At 40.5% G+C, this 17,609-nt stretch overlaps 2 protein-coding genes across 5 annotated transcripts in view; one reads left to right on the top strand and one right to left on the bottom strand.

Annotated features, from left to right (window-relative positions):
• znf395b (zinc finger protein 395b) overlaps window positions 1-12,507 on the top strand; it is a 12,784-nt gene extending 277 nt beyond the window's left edge. Inside the window, exons 2-10 of one of the 3 annotated variants that reach the window (XM_023415174.2) lie at window positions 2,587-2,756; window positions 3,363-3,550; window positions 3,635-3,747; window positions 5,094-5,293; window positions 5,437-5,537; window positions 6,533-6,824; window positions 10,306-10,401; window positions 10,651-10,757; window positions 11,618-12,507. In XM_023415174.2, coding sequence (XP_023270942.1) covers window positions 2,634-2,756; window positions 3,363-3,550; window positions 3,635-3,747; window positions 5,094-5,293; window positions 5,437-5,537; window positions 6,533-6,824; window positions 10,306-10,401; window positions 10,651-10,757; window positions 11,618-11,729 — 1,332 coding nt within the window. In that variant the 5' untranslated portion in view covers window positions 2,587-2,633 and the 3' untranslated portion in view covers window positions 11,730-12,507. Of the gene's footprint in view, window positions 1-2,561; window positions 2,757-3,362; window positions 3,551-3,634; window positions 3,748-5,093; window positions 5,294-5,436; window positions 5,538-6,529; window positions 6,825-10,305; window positions 10,402-10,650; window positions 10,758-11,617 lie in introns of all 3 variants that reach the window. The other 2 variants (XM_023415173.2, XM_023415172.2) reach the window with 2 other exon arrangements.
• A 49-nt stretch (window positions 12,508-12,556) lies between these two features.
• The window catches only part of pnocb (prepronociceptin b), a 23,310-nt gene continuing 18,257 nt past the window's right edge, over window positions 12,557-17,609 (bottom strand). For both annotated transcript variants that reach the window (XM_087176239.1, XM_023414988.2), the window contains exon 3: window positions 12,557-15,685. In XM_087176239.1, coding sequence (XP_087032365.1) covers window positions 15,032-15,685 — 654 coding nt within the window. In that variant the 3' untranslated portion in view covers window positions 12,557-15,031. The remainder of the gene's footprint in view (window positions 15,686-17,609) is intronic.

Below are 17,609 nucleotides of genomic sequence, written 5' to 3'. Positions count from 1 at the left end.
GGGGGGGGGTTTCTCCTGATCTCAATCTCCGTTGCCGGGTGGAGATCAGTGATGTAGTTGAGGCAAGATAAACTGTGACTTCCTATCGGTTATCATCATATAACACATCATAACCACCACTATAAACAGTGCTCCATATATTAATTTGAAGTATAACCCGCTTCCGGTTATCGCGTGTAACTTGGTTCAAATGTACAGTAGCCCACTTACAAAAACCAACACACACATTTTACTGCCCTCTCTTTAAATTTGTGCATTTAAGTACACGACAGACGCCATTAATGCATCAATAAATTTGGTTTCGATTGTATATACTTCCACTACATCAGTGGGTGGATGACGTTATTATTATTTTCATTATTTTTTTTTATTATTTTAGCAGCAGTGTTTACTCATACTGCAGTTATATTCTTCTATGAATCCCTGCACGACTTGTCATTTGACTTTTTAGCGCTTTTTTTATTTTATTTTCTGTCAAAAATCAGGTTATTTTCAATAATATTCTCCCGTCTAGCTCAGTCCCTCCCGGCGAAACTCGTGTCTGAACACGTTGTCAGAAAGGAGGTGTGTATCTGAAAATGACAGTCCAGCCAATGAGCTGAGGCGCCCCGCCCACACTGTGCCGCTTGTTTACTACTGAAACTCGGCGCTGATTGGTGGAAAGGTGGGGAAAATCGGGCTTTATGCTGCGTTCGGGTCCACAGGAAATAGTTGGATATTACAGCTTCTTTGTAGAAAATACTGTTAGGCGAAGGTTTTCAAGGAGTAAACAACTGGAGAGCTTGGCACTGGACCTCCAATTCACGTCAGTAATAATAGTGAATTCCTGTCATAAGAGCTTGTAAAAATTAACTTAAAAAAAAAAAAAAAATTATTTTACATTACTTTCTTTTTGAAACGGCCCCATTCTATACAATTTAAAGCAGTACAATAAGTACTGTTTTTATTTGTGTGACAGTATATTGTTTTATTTTGTTGTGTTGTTGTATTGTTTTTGGCTTTTATTTATTTTTATTAACAATAATGAGAAGCATAAGAATGATAAAACATTTGTGTTATTGTTATTTGAGGCTGCACCAAACAGTTATTTTCATTTTCAATTAATCTGTCAAACAATGTTCTGATCAGTCAAATAGTAATTTATTCTGCCCTTCACAAAAATAGGTTTTTCCCAAATATCAAGCTAAGATGTAAATATATTCAGTTTATAACAAAGTAAAACTGAGAAAAGCAGCAAATCCCCAAATTTTAAAATGTAAAAACAACACATATTTGGTATTTTTGTTTTACAAGATTAATAGGTTATCAATTTTTTGTTAAGTTGTTTTTAGTATGTATTTATTTTTGCTGTTACATGAACTCAACTGTACTCATTTAGTTACTATGACTCATTTGATCATGTGGTCCTAGTTTCAAACAGCTGATCAGAACCGTCAAATTTCTTCAGGAAACTCCAGTAATCAAGTTTGACAGCTGGAAATTATAATACATCTTGAAACATAGTCAATTATGGATGGTGAACACTAAAAAGTCACTGCTTTGAGCCATTGAACCATTTCATCAGGATTATTCCTACGTTTCCTGAATGCAACATTGGCCCCATTTTACCTCTATGGGCGACAGGCCACAGTGAATGCACCCAAACGTCAGATTACGTCTGTGGAACGTGTTATCAGCGTTAACAGAGTAGACAACAAAACCACAGCTAAGATTTGGCTTCAGCCAGAATCTAAATCCACACAAGTCTGTCTTAACTTCAAATTCCTGCAATAATTTTCAAATCTCCCGTGGAGCTTTTGCTCTGCACTGTCAGGCCCAGAGATGCGAGATGGAGTAAGTGCATGACTGTTTGCCAACATACTCGTTGGCAAAGTTGCATTCTCTTTAAATACTCATATTTAGTCATCATAGGTGGCATAATATTTATCATTCGATGCATTCATATAGCTGAAAATAACCCTCCACCTTCATCAATTCATGCTTTTAAGAAGGAAGCTGCACAAATATTACAATGGAAGTTACTTAAGGACAGTGGGGTAAGGAAGTGGGGAATATTATATAATATAAAAGTGATATAAACTTGCAGTTTAAAGGAGCACTCCATCAATTTTACACATGAAGGTCAGGTTACTCATCATGAGGAGTACTAATCTGCTTGTGAAAACAGTTGTGTATTGTCCTCTGTGTTATGGAGAAGCGTTATCAAGTCTGGAAAAACCCCTGATGATGTCATGGGTTTTTTTTTTTTTATCCTGATGACATTAACAGAGTTGTTGTTTTAATCCTGATGATGTCTTTGGGGTTATCTTAGCTTTAGCTTTGGAACAGAAGGCGTGCATTGCCAACGAGAGCTGTGAACTTGTCTTTAAGTGGGTATTTCGGGGGCAGAAAGGTATCAGATCGAAGACACCAGTGATTTGCATTATGGGAAAACAGACTAAAAGTTAAAAATTTTATCAAAGTTTAGTACTAAATCTCTTGAATAGTCACATTTAGGAGTATTTCACTGCTGTAGAAACATTTACAGAAGAAGTCAGATAATCGGATTGATCAAATCTCAGGCCATCCCCGTCGTCTTGTCTGCAGGAAGGAGTGACACTGTGCCGGGTCCCCTCATTGTGTGCAGCAGCACCATGGCAGCTATGGGGCCTGAGTACAGAGCTGGAGCCGGGTCAGGCGTGACGACAGCGTGTCCGTCCGGACTACAGACCTGCATCTCTGCAACGACGCACAACAACGACATTCAGCACACTGTTGTAAGTTGACTGTGAGGGACGTATTGTTTTCCTAGTATTTATTTGTTAATTGTGGTGTTATTGCAATACTTTTGTCAGTCATCCAACCCTCCACCTATTCATTCATCTACTAATTCATTCAGTTAAAACTTCCAAATAACACCTGTCTGCAGTAATTAGCATGCAAACTGCTGCTATTAGGCCTGCGTCACGTTACAGGTGCATTTTCATGAGAATAAAAACATGCATTCTCCACAGTTTAAATCCTTTCTGAGAAAAAGGAAGTGCTCAAACAAATGAGATCATCATTTCCTTCCACTGTGTTAGATGTAAAGTACTACCTGGTCAGAGGTTGGCAGCCGCTTCCCTTTCATACTGTTTCACTGGCAGACCGTGGTGTCGGCCACCAGGACGCCACAGATGGACAGGAAATATTCTGTTAAGGTTTTTATTCATGGCAACAGCAAGACTCAGTTGGAGGTATCAAAGACTCATGTAAACACATTAACCCAACAGAGAATGTCTGTCCGGGTCTGGGAGGCAGATGTTGACAGGAACAAGGCACAAACACCATAACTTTTGCTGACTTGAACTTGGACCTCATAATTTTACTTCTTCCGTTTAAAGGTGTATACACAGAGCTGTGTGCAGACTGAGAACGCTTTCATAGAGAGTGGGCATCACAAGAACAAAACATCCGTTCACCTGCAGAGGGAGGCTGAGCGAGGCTGGAGCAACCTGGCCGCTCCCCTGCAAAATGTGGGACCCACAGTGCACCTTGGCAGAGCGTCGACTACTCGAGAAGCACCATACAGGTGAGGGGTAGTTAGCAATGTAAAGAGTGTGAGTGTGGACTTTATCTCACCAGGCTAAAGTTATTTCTTGTTCGTCGTCTCCAGCTTCCGCAGCCCAGAGTCGGTGGAGATGGACGAGATCATGGCCGCCATGGTTCTGACCAGCTTGTCCTGTAGCCCCGTGATCCAGAGTCCTCCACAGACAGATCCAGGACCAGGTCTGTCTCACCTTGCCAACACACACTGCAGACACCAATGGCTTTATTAATAGTTAAACGAACATTTATTAATGCTTCATAGATCCTTTAAAAGATCTGATTAAGAATACATTTTGGGTTGTTATGTCCAATCAGCAGGAGGTTATATTTCCTGTTTGATAACAGAGCAGTTTTAAACGTTGGTAATTGGTTTCTCACTTACTAATAAACCACAAAGCCATTTGTCGTAAATGTTTTGTCTAAGTTTTCAGAAGCTGGCAACCCAAAACCTTTTTATATTAATTGCTATCTATAAAGATCTAGTAAATGATTCATTAACCATTACTAAGGCTTTATACTATATATAAGTGTATACTGTCACTGTGGCATTTGTAGAATAATAAATGCTAACATGTAACAGCTGTAGCAGGTAGAAAAGAGTCTTAAAACCAGGAAACTGACTCAGTAATGTCAGTTACACAGCAGTATCTACCTAAAGTTTGCTAACACAAGCTAAAACTCAGCAACTTGGAGCAAGGTTGAGTTTTATTGTTCAACTTTTCATTTGTGAGAACATGTCTTATTTCTTGTTGCAAAACTTACGTGGTCTCACTGTCAGAGGAGTTGTGCAAATCCTGCAGTTCGATACACAAGATAAATAAAGACACTGGCATGACTATAACTTAAACGTTATCAATTAAATCGTGATCATTTTTATTTTAAATTTTGTGGTCACAAGCTCTTATTGCAAGCTCAGCAGATAAATCATTCATAAATCATAAATCAATCATCACTGTTCTATTCCTGTGTATTAATAAAAAACTGGGCACGTCTTTAAACTTTGATGAGGTCTATTTTCCTTGTTTAACCTTGATTAATATAAGCTTATTCAGCCAAGTAAAAAATAGATGATTTGCTATTTTTAAATTGCTATTTTAAATTTTTTGGCAGGACGATAAACAAAATATCACTAAATAGGTAATGGAGCAAAGAGGGAGTAAACTGAAGCAGTAAAATGATGGTAAAAGTGTCTCAGTAAATAGACGCACGTCACAACCTTGGCAGCGGCGTGGGACACCTGCTGTTCTCTGTAGGATGGGCAGAGAGGAAGCAGCAGAGAGCCGTCCCAAATGCACAGCGTCTATTCTCATCACAAAGACGCTGGGGATGTTTGAAATCTAAACCATAAGGTATATTTCCACAGTCAGCTGTTGACGGTGAGTTTGTGCAGGGTTAAACCAGCATCACCACTTTTCGGGTGAAAGCAGACGATGCCGTGTGGAGAAAATAGGTCACAGAGTGGGGGAGAGAGGACAAGAGGTAGTTCATTAAAAAAAAAACTTACCGTGAATCCTCCTGTTTTCCAGCTGGCTCATCGTCGTCAGCTGACATGGAGTGTGGTGGCGGCGAGCTGTCCGACAGCGGCAGCAGCGGCTACTGGAGCTGGGACCACGGTAACGTGAGCCCCACCCCCTCGCCGTCCGTCACCGAGATGGACAGCAGCCCCGATGACGGCCTGCACATGGAGCTGGAGCAGGGAGAGGAGCTTAATGCCAAAAAGCCAAAGGTACACGCTCCATAAAAAAATGTTTACAATATGTTGGAGATCATGTCGTAATGTTTTGAAAGACCGAGACTGTTCCCTTTCCTTTTCCATCCTGCCTCTCACCTGTGCTTTACCTCAGCTGCCTGTTTGTCTCTCACTCACAGAGCTCTTTCAGAGGCGTGTACAAGTGTCTGTGGCCCAGTTGTGGCAAGGTGCTCACATCTTCAGTTGGAATAAAACGACACATCCGCGTGCTACATCTGGGGTGAGCTGGCATCTCAGCTACATGCTTATTATAGGGAGAGATATTCCCTAAATATTTTATACTAGTGTTGAAACAGTACCTCAGTTTAGGTACAGATACCACAATGTTTCCGTTTGTGATCCTTAGAGACTGTAAACCCCCCCCACACACACACACACACCCACTCAACCCCCCCCCCCCACACACACACACACTTCACTAAGCTCATGTTTTTAAGAGACGCTCTGCCAACCATCCCTTGAAACTGCACCAGTCCCTCCAATAACATAGGATAATAAAAAAAGTTTAACATTTATTAAAACTAAATGAGGTTAAATATAAGAAATGAAGATTGTATCAGCCTATTTAAACATTTATATTTGCTTCTTTTAATCAGAATTTTTTACTTATTTGAACAAGTGAAATTAGGAAGTACCAATTAATTTTTTATTTTTTACACAGTAAATCTTGCAAGCCATGGCAGAAATTTAATATATATTGTGTGTCTAAATCAGGAACTTTCTGTTTAAAGAATTAATCAACAGTATTAGTACAGGTTTTAGGCAAACTTAGTTGAGGTTCCATGCTCAGTGCTATTCCCTTTAATACAACATGATGTTAACTGCAGTTTCTGTAATACAATACCAGTTTAGAGGTGTATTAAAAAACATATTTTTGGGGGAATTGTATCAATCGGTTGCTTAAAGGGTATGGAGTAAGTTTTCAGCTTCACGTCTACATTGTTTTGCTGTTTCTCCACTGGAGTCTGGGCTGTAGTGGAAACCAGACAGTTCTGCACTGTGGAACATTTCTGAGCTGGAAAACAACATTAAAAAAACAAGAAGGGATGAAATTTTTACCGACTGACTTCTCTGACTTGGTTAGGGGAAGTGATGAAACATTTTTGAGATTTTTACATCTGGGACACAGACAGTGCTGCTTTCAGTATCACTCCCAAACAAACAAATCACTCTTTCTCTGTGTGTCCACTGTCTCTACCACCACACACACAGCAGTGGATCAGATCAGTCCCAGAGGGAGGAGGACTTCTACTACACCAAGATCTCCTGTGAGACCGTGGATGCCAACTCCGCTCCAGCTCCTTCCCAGCAGGCTCTGGGCCAGGCCTCGTCCTCTCATCTCAGCTGGGTCTCCTGTGGTTCTCCCCCAGCCTCAGGGCTCCAGATCCCCCCGGCACACAGGCCCAGATCCAACTCCAGCTCCGGGCCGGGCCCGAGCAGGCCCAGTCCACTCAGCCAGTCAGCCCCCAGCAGCTTCTGGCAGATCCACTCAGAGCATCTCTATCAGGTGGGTGCAGCAGGATTGCTTTCGGTTTCTGAGGGGATTTGGCCTGTTGACTGAGAAGACTATCAAGCACTGACAGAAAGAGTGTGTGCTCAGCTAACTTTAAGATAGGGAAAATACATCAGTTCAAAGCCAAATTAAATATTAATGGCTTATAACGTTGGGCTGCCAATATATCCTATTAATCCAATGCATTTAAATTGAATGATCTGGTTCATTTGGAAATTATGTTATTTCTACTAAAGGTCAGCAAATAAACCAAAACATATCAAAAATATAATGTTCGGAAACATAATGCTACATTTACTTTTTATATCTGCAACCCATTTTTAGGAGCTGTAGGCGTCGTTACCTTTGCACAGAGCCAGACTAGCAGTAACCCCTCTGCCTCCAGTCTTTATGCTAAACTAATCAACTACATGAGAATATCAATCTTCCCACCTTTCTCTTAAATTGTCAAACTTTTATTTTAACTCAAGCTTCACTTGTTAACTTTTTTTCCGCAGAGCTTTCATCCTCATTTTCGTCTTCATTGGTACATTAAGTTTTTTTTCTTTGATATTTCTCATTTCTATGAAGATCACTTTATATTGAAGTGAAAACTTTTATAATATAACATCGGAACATTTGTCACATCTAGCTAATAACATAGAGCACAACTAGCAACTCTGTTTTATTATTACTTTTCTGGATCGTACGGCTGACCAGATAATTAATTAGTGTTGTGTGGGTGGATGTAGATGTGCTCCACCAGCTGTAAAACCTGGAATGACACTCGCCCACCGGAAATAATTAAATTTGCCCCAATTTAAATGAATATTCTTTTAATGCTTTTTCTCTGTCTAAATACTGTTTTCAGGCTGTTTTCAAACCTGACAGGAAATTATTCTGAGAAGACGCCCAGTCCGTCTCATTTCTGGGAATTTTTGAGCTTATATTGAGTTTTGGCACAAAGTACCTGTCTAAGTATTGGCACTGAAGAGCCCTAATTTCAATAAACAATTGTTTACTTCCCAGAATTTGAGTTATCTGGAACAAGGGGGTGTTTTGGGGGGAAGAAATGTTTTGAGAGCGATGAAAGGAGACAGCACGGCCCTTGTTAGCATGAATTATTAAATGTCAGGCGTAGATTTTAGTGTGACTACAGGAATTTACTTTCCAAACAGCACAGTTTCCCATTTCCCAAATTCAATCATCTTTTCCATGAAGTCAGGCTGTAAATGAAAACAAAAACACATGTATCTAGATATTTCTTTTTCTGCTGAATAGAAGAAGAAAAAAAAAAAAAGGACTTCATCGTCATGTTACTGGAGTTTCTGTGCAGACGTCTCATGTTACATCGTGTTGTTCCAGAGGTCCTCGTCAGCCGGCGCCCCCGTGCAGATACCCCTCTAACGAGCCAATGAGCTACAACTTTGTTTATGCATCACAAAGCAGCACATTTTACTGGTGACCTGCATTTACCCTGTACCACTGAGCATGTAAATGGATGCTTTGTAACAGTGAGAGACCAAGCTGTCGGCTTGCTCGCTCCCCCAAGGAGACTAGACTCAAAGCAGCCTGTAAAAGGCAGAAAAACACTGCATGAATTCTTCCAGAGTAATCATGCAGCAGTTAGGTCTCGATGGCCATTTGTCTATGGCCACTTTCAACTGATTTGACCTATAAACTTTCTAAAAGAAAAAAAAAATATCCCAGCAAACTTAAAATACAACCATGACAGTTAATATATATATATATATAATATATATATATAGTAAACATAATTCTTATTATGATACAGATTTTAGAAACTTTTGTACCACGTTTGTCTTTAATTTCCTCAAGCATGCAGAAATCTAGCACGGTGCTGCCAAAGTGAGACAGGTGCGGGTTGAATCGTGGGTCAGTGTTTGTGTTTGTGTGCCACGGCTGCCGGGGGCTTTGTGGTTTGAAATGCCTGACCACAGCGTTAAATGTGTTTTTGTTTCTGATCCAGGCACACTCACCGTCACTTCCAGGGTTAACACAGTGTAGATTTGTAAACCATCATGTTCAGGCTGCAAATTCTCCACCCCATCTAACTTGTGTCTACAGTGTGGGGAGGGGCGTCAGGAATGTTGGCATGTTTGTTCAGAGGGTTCAGGGTTGCACAGGAAGGAGAAGTAGAACAGAGGGAGTAGGAACAACTTCACAGGAAAAGATTTAATGTGGAGCATTTTTCATTTTGCCTGTTTGTCACTGCAAATGGACAGAAAGAGGAAAACAAAATATGTATGTTAGGTTTGGGAATTACTGTGTTGGAGTCGATGGTCAGTGTGAGTTGGATAGTATGTTCAGCTGTAAACTTACACAATAAAACATCTGACTAAAGGTGGGTTCACTGTCCTGTATTTTATTAGTTTTCTCAACAAAAAAATAAATAAATAAGGTGTTACACCCACTACAGGTATCCAGCTAAGAAAGGACAACCCAGGAGGTAAAGATAGAGATATTTATAAACAGAAGTACGATTAACAATTCATCTTCACCCAGCTCGACCTCCTCAGTGAGTTCCCAGCTAAAACTAACAGGACAGGAGCTAAGCTCCACTACAAACTCTTATCCACTGCAGTACTAAATTGTGCACACGTTATTGAGTTAACAGGTGATTATTTAAGGAACAACCCACTTCACACCTTAAGCCTGCCCAGACCGCCGACTGGGATTTGACCTGAGCGAAGTTAGCCACAGTTGGGGAAGTAAACAGCTTTCTAAAAATACAAACAAACATTTAAAGAAAAGAACAAAAAGAATTGAAAACTAGTCCTTTCCAAAGGCAATACACACGTCTTTTTGCCCGCTATACTGGCTCAGTTGCCAGGTTGGACTACACAAAATAAAGAAACCCGCAAAAAAAACCAAAACCAAAAACCACAGTCCCACAGCAACAGCAGCTAATGGATCTCTTATGTTTTCGCAGGGAAACACAATAAAACACTATATTTAGGGGGGAAAAAGGGATTAAAATTCGTATTGATTCATATAAAACTCTATAGCTACACCTTAAAATACCTGCGCCGGGTGTGGAATACGGTGTGCACCTGCTTCACTCCACCGGTCTGACACAACGTCCATCTTGCGTTCCGCCGGAAGCCTCGATATGTCGCTGCTTGACTCTAAATAACATCGCAGTATCTTGAGTTGCCGGTGACTAAAACAGCTAAAACTGAAAGTGGATATTGGCCGTACAGTAGTCTGGTGGTCACAGACATAAATCCAAATGAATGCTAAAGTTGCTCTGTGACAACTGGATGTGTATCTGTTAGCTTACACGTTAGCCGTATTAACCGTTAGCTTGTTTCTTCTGCCCCCACTGGCAAATAAATCTTTTAAAGCAACTTTAAATGTTCTTAGCCCAGTAGGAAAAAAAAAAAAGAAGTTTACTTAATTACTTAGTTAGCCAGTTTAAGATCCTGCAGATATGCTGAATCATGTGTTGTCTCCTCTGCGTTGCTTTTTGCAGGCCTGTAGCCCCATCCAGGTATCTGTGGCCCCCAGAAGCCCTGGCTGCCAAGGCTGGACGCCCGCCGCCTCTGTCTCCGGCCACAGTAACACTCCGGTGGGTTTACTGTCACTAGCTGTCTGTACGTGTGTGTTTATCTGCTTCTCTGTTAGCTGTCTCTTTCAGGTTTATTTTTTTCATTTGCTTTTACAACTGTCATAAATCTGCTTTCTTTTTACTTTTACAATATTTGTTTTGATTTCATAAAACGCTGATAGTATCTCACTATTAGTGTGCAACAGCTCAGTCAATTTGATAAAAATCCAAGTACATACTGTTTTTATTCTGTGGTTTCCCTCTCCTCAGATGGTGAAGCCTCGCTGCCGGTCTGTCAGCGTTGGGGAACAGTGGCTCCAACAGAACAGGCTGCAGACTATGAGCGCGTCGCCCTCTCGCACTCACTGCTCCTTCAGGTGAGACCTACCCACCCACCTACCTACCTACCTACCTACCTACCTACCCACCTACCTACCTACCTACCTACCTACCTACCTACCCACCTACCTACCTACCTACCTACCCGAAAACTTAACTTTCTTACTGTTATTTTTATTCCTATAATGTTACAGGCCATTACAAACATTATTTGAGATTTTGTTTATTTATTATCTCTCTAATAATGTTTACAATTTCCACACGTGACTCCCATAAATGAGCACATTTTTACTTCCGTTTTCTCAAGAGACCTCTCATTCAGCTGTTGATGGAAATCCGTCATTGTGACTTGGAGCTAATGATTGTATTTAGCTGATGTGCATCATTAGACTTTAATCTCTATCTTAAAAAGGCATAAAATGGACAAAAAAGAAAAGAAAAATATGCATGTTTTACTCCAACATTATTGTTTTAAACAAACTTTTAATACCTCCCAAAAACAGCAACAACTTAGACTTAGTTGTATGTGTTTCAAAAGACCTGTCAATCAGTTTGGAAGTGATAACAGGGTTTTAAGATGCTGCTGTTTAGATGAAGATTAAGCATCAGGCCACAGCAGCAACTATCAGGAAGGTGCCTTATACTTTTTAGTGATTTGGTTCCTGTCCACTATCTGTCTCCTCCAGGGTGTCATTTTATCCCTCACTGTGAGACTGTCTGTCTGTAAAATCACATTTCCATGGCTCGGCCTGGGAAGATAAAATTGATTCGATCATCTCTTCATTTGTTATCAGTCTATTTTCCCCTCGCTCTCATTTTTATATAAATTGATCACTTCAAGTATGTGTGGTAGCGCCTTCACCTCTGGTCCTCACGATTTGTGTCTTTCCGTGTGCAGGAAGGGTCGCGGGGAGGCCAAGAAGTGCCGTAAGGTGTACGGGGTGGAGCGCAAGGATCAGTGGTGCACCGCCTGCCGCTGGAAAAAAGCCTGCCAGCGCTTCCCTGACTAAAAACAGTTGTGTGATGATGAGAGAGGGAGCGTGAGAGACAGAGAGGTGGCCGGTTGGATAAGTGATAAAAGAGACTTTTATCAAAAAGAGGAGATAAATCAGGGCCTGAGAGCCATCAAGAAAAACAACAGTTCTTTTATTACATGTGTCTTTTTTTACTTTCAGCCTGTTTTGTTTTTTTCCTAAAGGAATGCAAAATGAGTTTTCTGTATCTTTGTAACTTGATCCTGAGGACTGAAGTCTGCGATGGTGCTAACCGTTGACTGACTTTGACCATGTGATGTGCTAAGCCTACAATACTCTCCTACTTTATCCAAAGGTCATATTACTGCCCCTGTAGCTCCACTTTATTAGACTGCTACTTGGCTGTTTTCTTTATTCCAACCCTCTCTTCCAGTGGTTACACAGTGGTTATGATGTACATTATATTGTGTGCTTTGAGTTACATACAAGTATTTTATACCTTTTTTTTATCGTCTTGTTCAGCCCATGTATTGGGCAGATTATTTTTTGGAATATTCATGTTTTTTGGCACTTTGTTGGAATATAAACTCACAAGAATAAGCTATATTTGGTTTGACTCAACCAAGTTCCTTCCATGAAATGAAATGGATTTCCTTCCTGCCCGTGTTGTTGGCATACGACCAGTGTTGTAAGGTTTTACCCATGAAGCTATGGAGTCATAGTGATGGGACTAGCATTAGGAGAAAAAGTTTGTAATAGCAATAAAAAAGAGGAAATATATTGTCAGACACATTAAAAAGCACTGAGAATTTGAGATGCTTTTTTTTTTTGTTATTTTTTCTTCTGCATGACAGTCCACAAAAGAAATAGCAAACTATTTTATTGTAGTTTTCTCTATACACATTTTGTATGAAGACTCAGAACAATGGTTTAATGTTAGAAATGTCTGAAATGTACACTGTATTCACAAATTCATTTTTTTTTGTGTCGAGGTCGACAGTGAACCGCACAAGCACACACACATGCACGTGCGCACACACACACACACACACACCTACACACACTCTGCAATCACCCACACACTCATATGCATACATTATTACATCTCTTAATCAAACACTAGTTAACACTATTAAGATGCAAATGAATGGTTGTGACCTACTTAAATATCCTGACGACAGAACAAATGACCATATTTTTTTCACCCAAGCAGAAACAACCTTTTCTGGATAATACTGACCATAGTTGACATGCACAGTTCATCCTATTCCTCCGTTCTTCAATGGTCCATTAAGATGGTTTTCGGGGCTTGTGTCATTAACAGACCTCCTTTCCCATCCTACGGTGCAGTACACACCCAATGACCCTGGAAGTTTCCAGATTCATGCACTTAAGTGCAAAGTGACGTGAACAGCTCTGCAGATGTTTAATGTTTGAGAACTGACTGGGGATTAGTTTCCTTTTACTTCTGAGTTCCACCTTAGCAACTCTGTAAATTATTGCTCCCTCCTTTCTGTAATTACAGGGAAAGTCAGGGACTGTATGAAAGTTATTGGAGGGGAAGGACGGTCAGAATTGAACCTATTTTATTCATTTAGTGACAGTAATAACATTTTTAAGCAGCTCTTTAAAAATCAAGCAGCATTAATATTTAACATTGTGTGGTTTGTCACAATATTAGGCAATTTACAATTCCACTTCTAATATAATATAAATTCATCCAATCAAATATTGGGTTGGCTAGCTAGTCCCAACAATCGGATAATACTGTATTAGCTAGTGAGTCGCTAGCAGAGCAATATCATACAGGAGCCAGGTGTGTGGTTGGATTTCATCAGGTAAAACTGTGAAAGCAGCTCTGTGTCCCGTCACCACATCCACTAAGCCACACCCACCTCTGAGCGATCCAATCATATCTAAGAATTTGATTTAAAAGATAAAAACTGTTTCACTTTAAATTTCAGTGTTTAATTCACTTACAGTTCTGAATGCTTTTGTTCTTTTAGTTATCAGTAGTGAAATTAATTGTGCCAATTTATATTTATTAATCTATATTTAGATTTTTTAGGAATTTTTAAGGGGGAGTAATGCTGCTTTTCTAAAACAAGGTTCAGCCCCCCTCCCCACCACACCACAATAATTTCATACAGTTTCTTAGATGGTTGGAAAATATGATGAACTATGAGGTGTCATTCAGAAACTACCAATACTTTTTCTTCTGATGTCTTTGTTTGACTGTGATGGACAGGTAAGTTAAGTATGAGCCATATCAGCCATGCTAATTTCTAATTTCTGATCCCAAGTCAGTATCCAAGGGCAACATGTTTGTTCCTCAGACACTAGAGGACAGTATTGTTCCACTGAGAGGAACATAAGGAAACCTGTCAACCTGCTGCTCATTTCCTCAAGAGAAACTCATCACTTGCAAGGTTTGTATTGACAACTTCCACTTAATGGCCAAAATCAGAAAGCAATAGACAGGAAAAAGACTTTTCTTTTTTGTGTCAATACTCAGAATGAAGCAATGGCAACACGGCTCTTTGTTTTTTTTGAGGAGACGCAGAATTTTGGTGAGTTTGAGTCCAGAAAACCAATTTTACATCCTTTGTGTTAAATTAATTAAGTGCCTTTAGCAGAAAATTGGATTCTCATACCAGTAATAAACAGTTTGTGCTCCAGCAATCCCACTGTCACCGTATTTACATCTGAATGAACCATCTTAAAAGCACAGTGCTGGTCCACTTCCAATTTGCTTTTACTATTTGTGTCTGCTCTGACATGTGGGAAGCTTAGCAGTTACAGACCTGTCCAACATGATTTGTTTTAAAAGGGGACGCCTACATATTGAAACATACGTCCATTTCATGAGAGCTGGACATCAGTTATCGCCCCTCATAAGACAAACTACAGAGTGCAAAAAACAAACAACAACTGCTGAAGCCGTAATTAAAAGTCCCATCCACACAGGCATGAAAGTGCAGTCAACATGATTTTTTTAAATGTCACACCCTCAGGTCTGAAAAACCTTGCAGTGAACCAGTTTTCCAATCTCATTTTGGCCCCTTTTATTATACCAACACACAAAAATATATTCAATTGCACTTCTCTAATTCTTTTATTTCACAGAATGGCATGTAAATATGCTTAATAAGAAGGACATCACGGTCAAAACATTCCTTGTTACTTAGAGACACGAAGAGAGGTGCAGCGAGATGGCGGAGTCTGTTCATCCGATGACGATGACGACGTCACAGTTCAAAACTGGCGTGAGCTGCTGAAAACATGATTGATTGGTTGAGGTAACTGGGGCAGGATACTGTGAGAGCAACAGAAACACGTTACAGTTTGTTTTGCCTCCAAACCCGAGTTACGGGGATGCTGTTGAGCCTGCCGCTGCGGCTGCTCCTCATGCCCAGGTACTGCCTGAGCAGCTGGTTCACCCGTTTCTGACTGTTCCATTTGCGGGCAGATTTCCGGACGCCTATGAAGCCGCCGTAGCGCTTTTGTAAGGGCCTCATGGGTGAGCCAATGAGCTTCCTGTACCCATGGCGCCCTCTCTGAAAGCCACCAAAGCGTTTGGATAAGGTGACAGACTCTGAGGTGTCACCCTCTTCCCCTCCTAGCTGGCTGTCACTCTCCGCATTCCTCTCCTCCCTCGGCTTCATCTCTTCATCCAGCAGACTGAGATCCAGGCCCTGCAGGCCCTCCCCCTCCTCAGAGGTTTCCAGCAGTGATGAGTCATACTGGACACTGCGCTGCTCGAGTGGTGTCTCATCCCGATCCCCCTCCTGGAGACGCTCTGCGGCTGCAGACTGCAGCAGTTCACTGTCAGAGTTCAGGTCAAGAGAGGTCAGCTCCAGCTCCTCTCCTGTTCTCTTGAGCAGAGCGCCTCCCTCAGGAAACATCGGATGGCGCGACATTTTCACAGCACGTTTACACACCTCCCATGTGAGCGAGGAGGAGACATGACCCTCACACTCCAACAAACACACCTGCAAACAGAGGAGAAAGAGGGATCTGTTAATGTAGTGTATACAAGGATTCATTTGAGGAATGATTAGACATTTTAAATTCTGGTCAAAGTCCCATTATTTGTGTTTACTTGTGGTGGTGTTGACAGTTTTTAGCCATGGCATCAGTAGATAGTTTTAAGTGGCAACCAGGTCTAAGAAGTGAGAGGTAATTGAAGACCTTATTCATAGATTGACCTGCTCTTGAGTTAAGCTGCTGAGCCTGGTGGTGTTTAATTTGACAGTATTGGGTCCAATATCTCATTACGGCCACACAAAGGAAGACATTGACCCATAATTTGCAGGTCACAAAATGAAGGATGCTAACTGTTACAAGCTAGCAGCTTGACATCATTGTTCACATAGTTAAATATACTGTAGATGCTTAAAGCTGCATATTTGATCAGTTTTTACATCCGCGTAGGGTTACAACTGACATATATCACAGATTATGACCCTGTAACGTTGACACGGCTAACCTGTTAGCAAGCTAGCTGGCCGTTTTACACATCCAGCAGACATGTAACATTAGCATTAGCATTCGTTTAGAGTCGTGCTTCTGTCAACCTGATGAATATAAGTGCAATATTCATTCTTCTTTTAGTTTTCCTTTGGTGTTCACCAATTCTTGAGAGATAACTAGCTTCCTAAACTCTTCCTGTGTTCAGCAGCTAATTCCTAACTTTATTTGCTGCAGGGCAAGTAGCATACAGTGAATTTACTGGAGCTTTTTTACTGAAAATAGCTGCCTGCTACAGCTGTAAGTGAATCTAAAGTTGGCAGGGTACATAAAGACATTTGACCTATTACTCATATAAATATAATGATGCAGCTGTAAAATGTACCATTGCCCACTTCCTGAGCATAGGTGAGGGTAAAAAACTTACAACACAATGGGAAACAACTGAGTCACCGACTATAAGGATATACTTATTTATATCTAACAAGAGATGTTTGCATCTAGAACTTGAGTGCCCGTTTAATATTAATCATTAATATATTGCCCATGGTCAGCATTTCATTTAGGGAATGCCATTAATGGGACTGCTGTGTTCAGCGTATATGGAAAGTTATGTGCCAACGTGTCCATCATTTGATAAATGTGACGTCTACATCTGAATGATTGACAGCACAAAACTGGAAGAAAATTACAAATCAGTTTGAAGGACAGCAGCAAAATGATGTCCTTTGCTGACAAAATGATGACATTTTCCTTCCTGATTGGCCCCTTCAACTTCAGGTGATGATGTTTTTGCTCTTAAAATGACATATAATGATTTGGAATTGAACTTTTTTTATATAGAATGAACTTTGTTAATGCTGAATCACTGACTCACTGTGCAGTTTTAATGACCTTCCTGTCTTATTATCATCACACCTGACAGTTTGGCTTCAGGCCAGAACACTCACTGCTTGCTCACCAGTATGGAGGTAAGGACATATTCGAAGTTTTGAAGTGCATTTTTGTTAATAAAAAGTTTCTTTTTTTAGCGACATTTTTCAGTCTTTGGTTTTCGACTAACTGGGAATAATTTTGCTGATATTTTTAACCTGCTGACTTACTCAAAATAAGGTCATTTTATACCCGTAAATGTAGAAACACAGTGCATTTGTTTTTTCCTCTGACAGAGCCCTCCAACTTAAATTTTAGTTGGAGTTAAGAAGCAAATCTCATTTACTTGTCAAATCTCGCTCAAATTAGATAAATTGCATTGTTATCGGAAAACCTGCTCACATGAAAGGAAAGTGAGAAGAGGGAGTTCCGCTGTGAATCTATCAACGGAAATTAATTATCCATCGTAAATGAAATGAGCACACCAGGGGATTCTCCACGTCAGATCAATGGAGCAATCTAAAGGAGTTTATGAGTGAGAGCAGATGTGTGTGTGTGTGTGTGTGTGTGTGT

The sequence above is a fragment of the Seriola lalandi genome, unplaced genomic scaffold (genome assembly GCF_002814215.2).
Source record: "Seriola lalandi dorsalis isolate HSWRI2012SDOR001 ecotype SW California unplaced genomic scaffold, Sedor1 jcf7180002054544, whole genome shotgun sequence".
Lineage (NCBI taxonomy): Eukaryota > Metazoa > Chordata > Actinopteri > Carangiformes > Carangidae > Seriola > Seriola lalandi.
The sequence above is the reverse complement of the archived record's forward strand: the minus strand, read 5'-3'. Positions and strand labels throughout refer to the sequence as shown.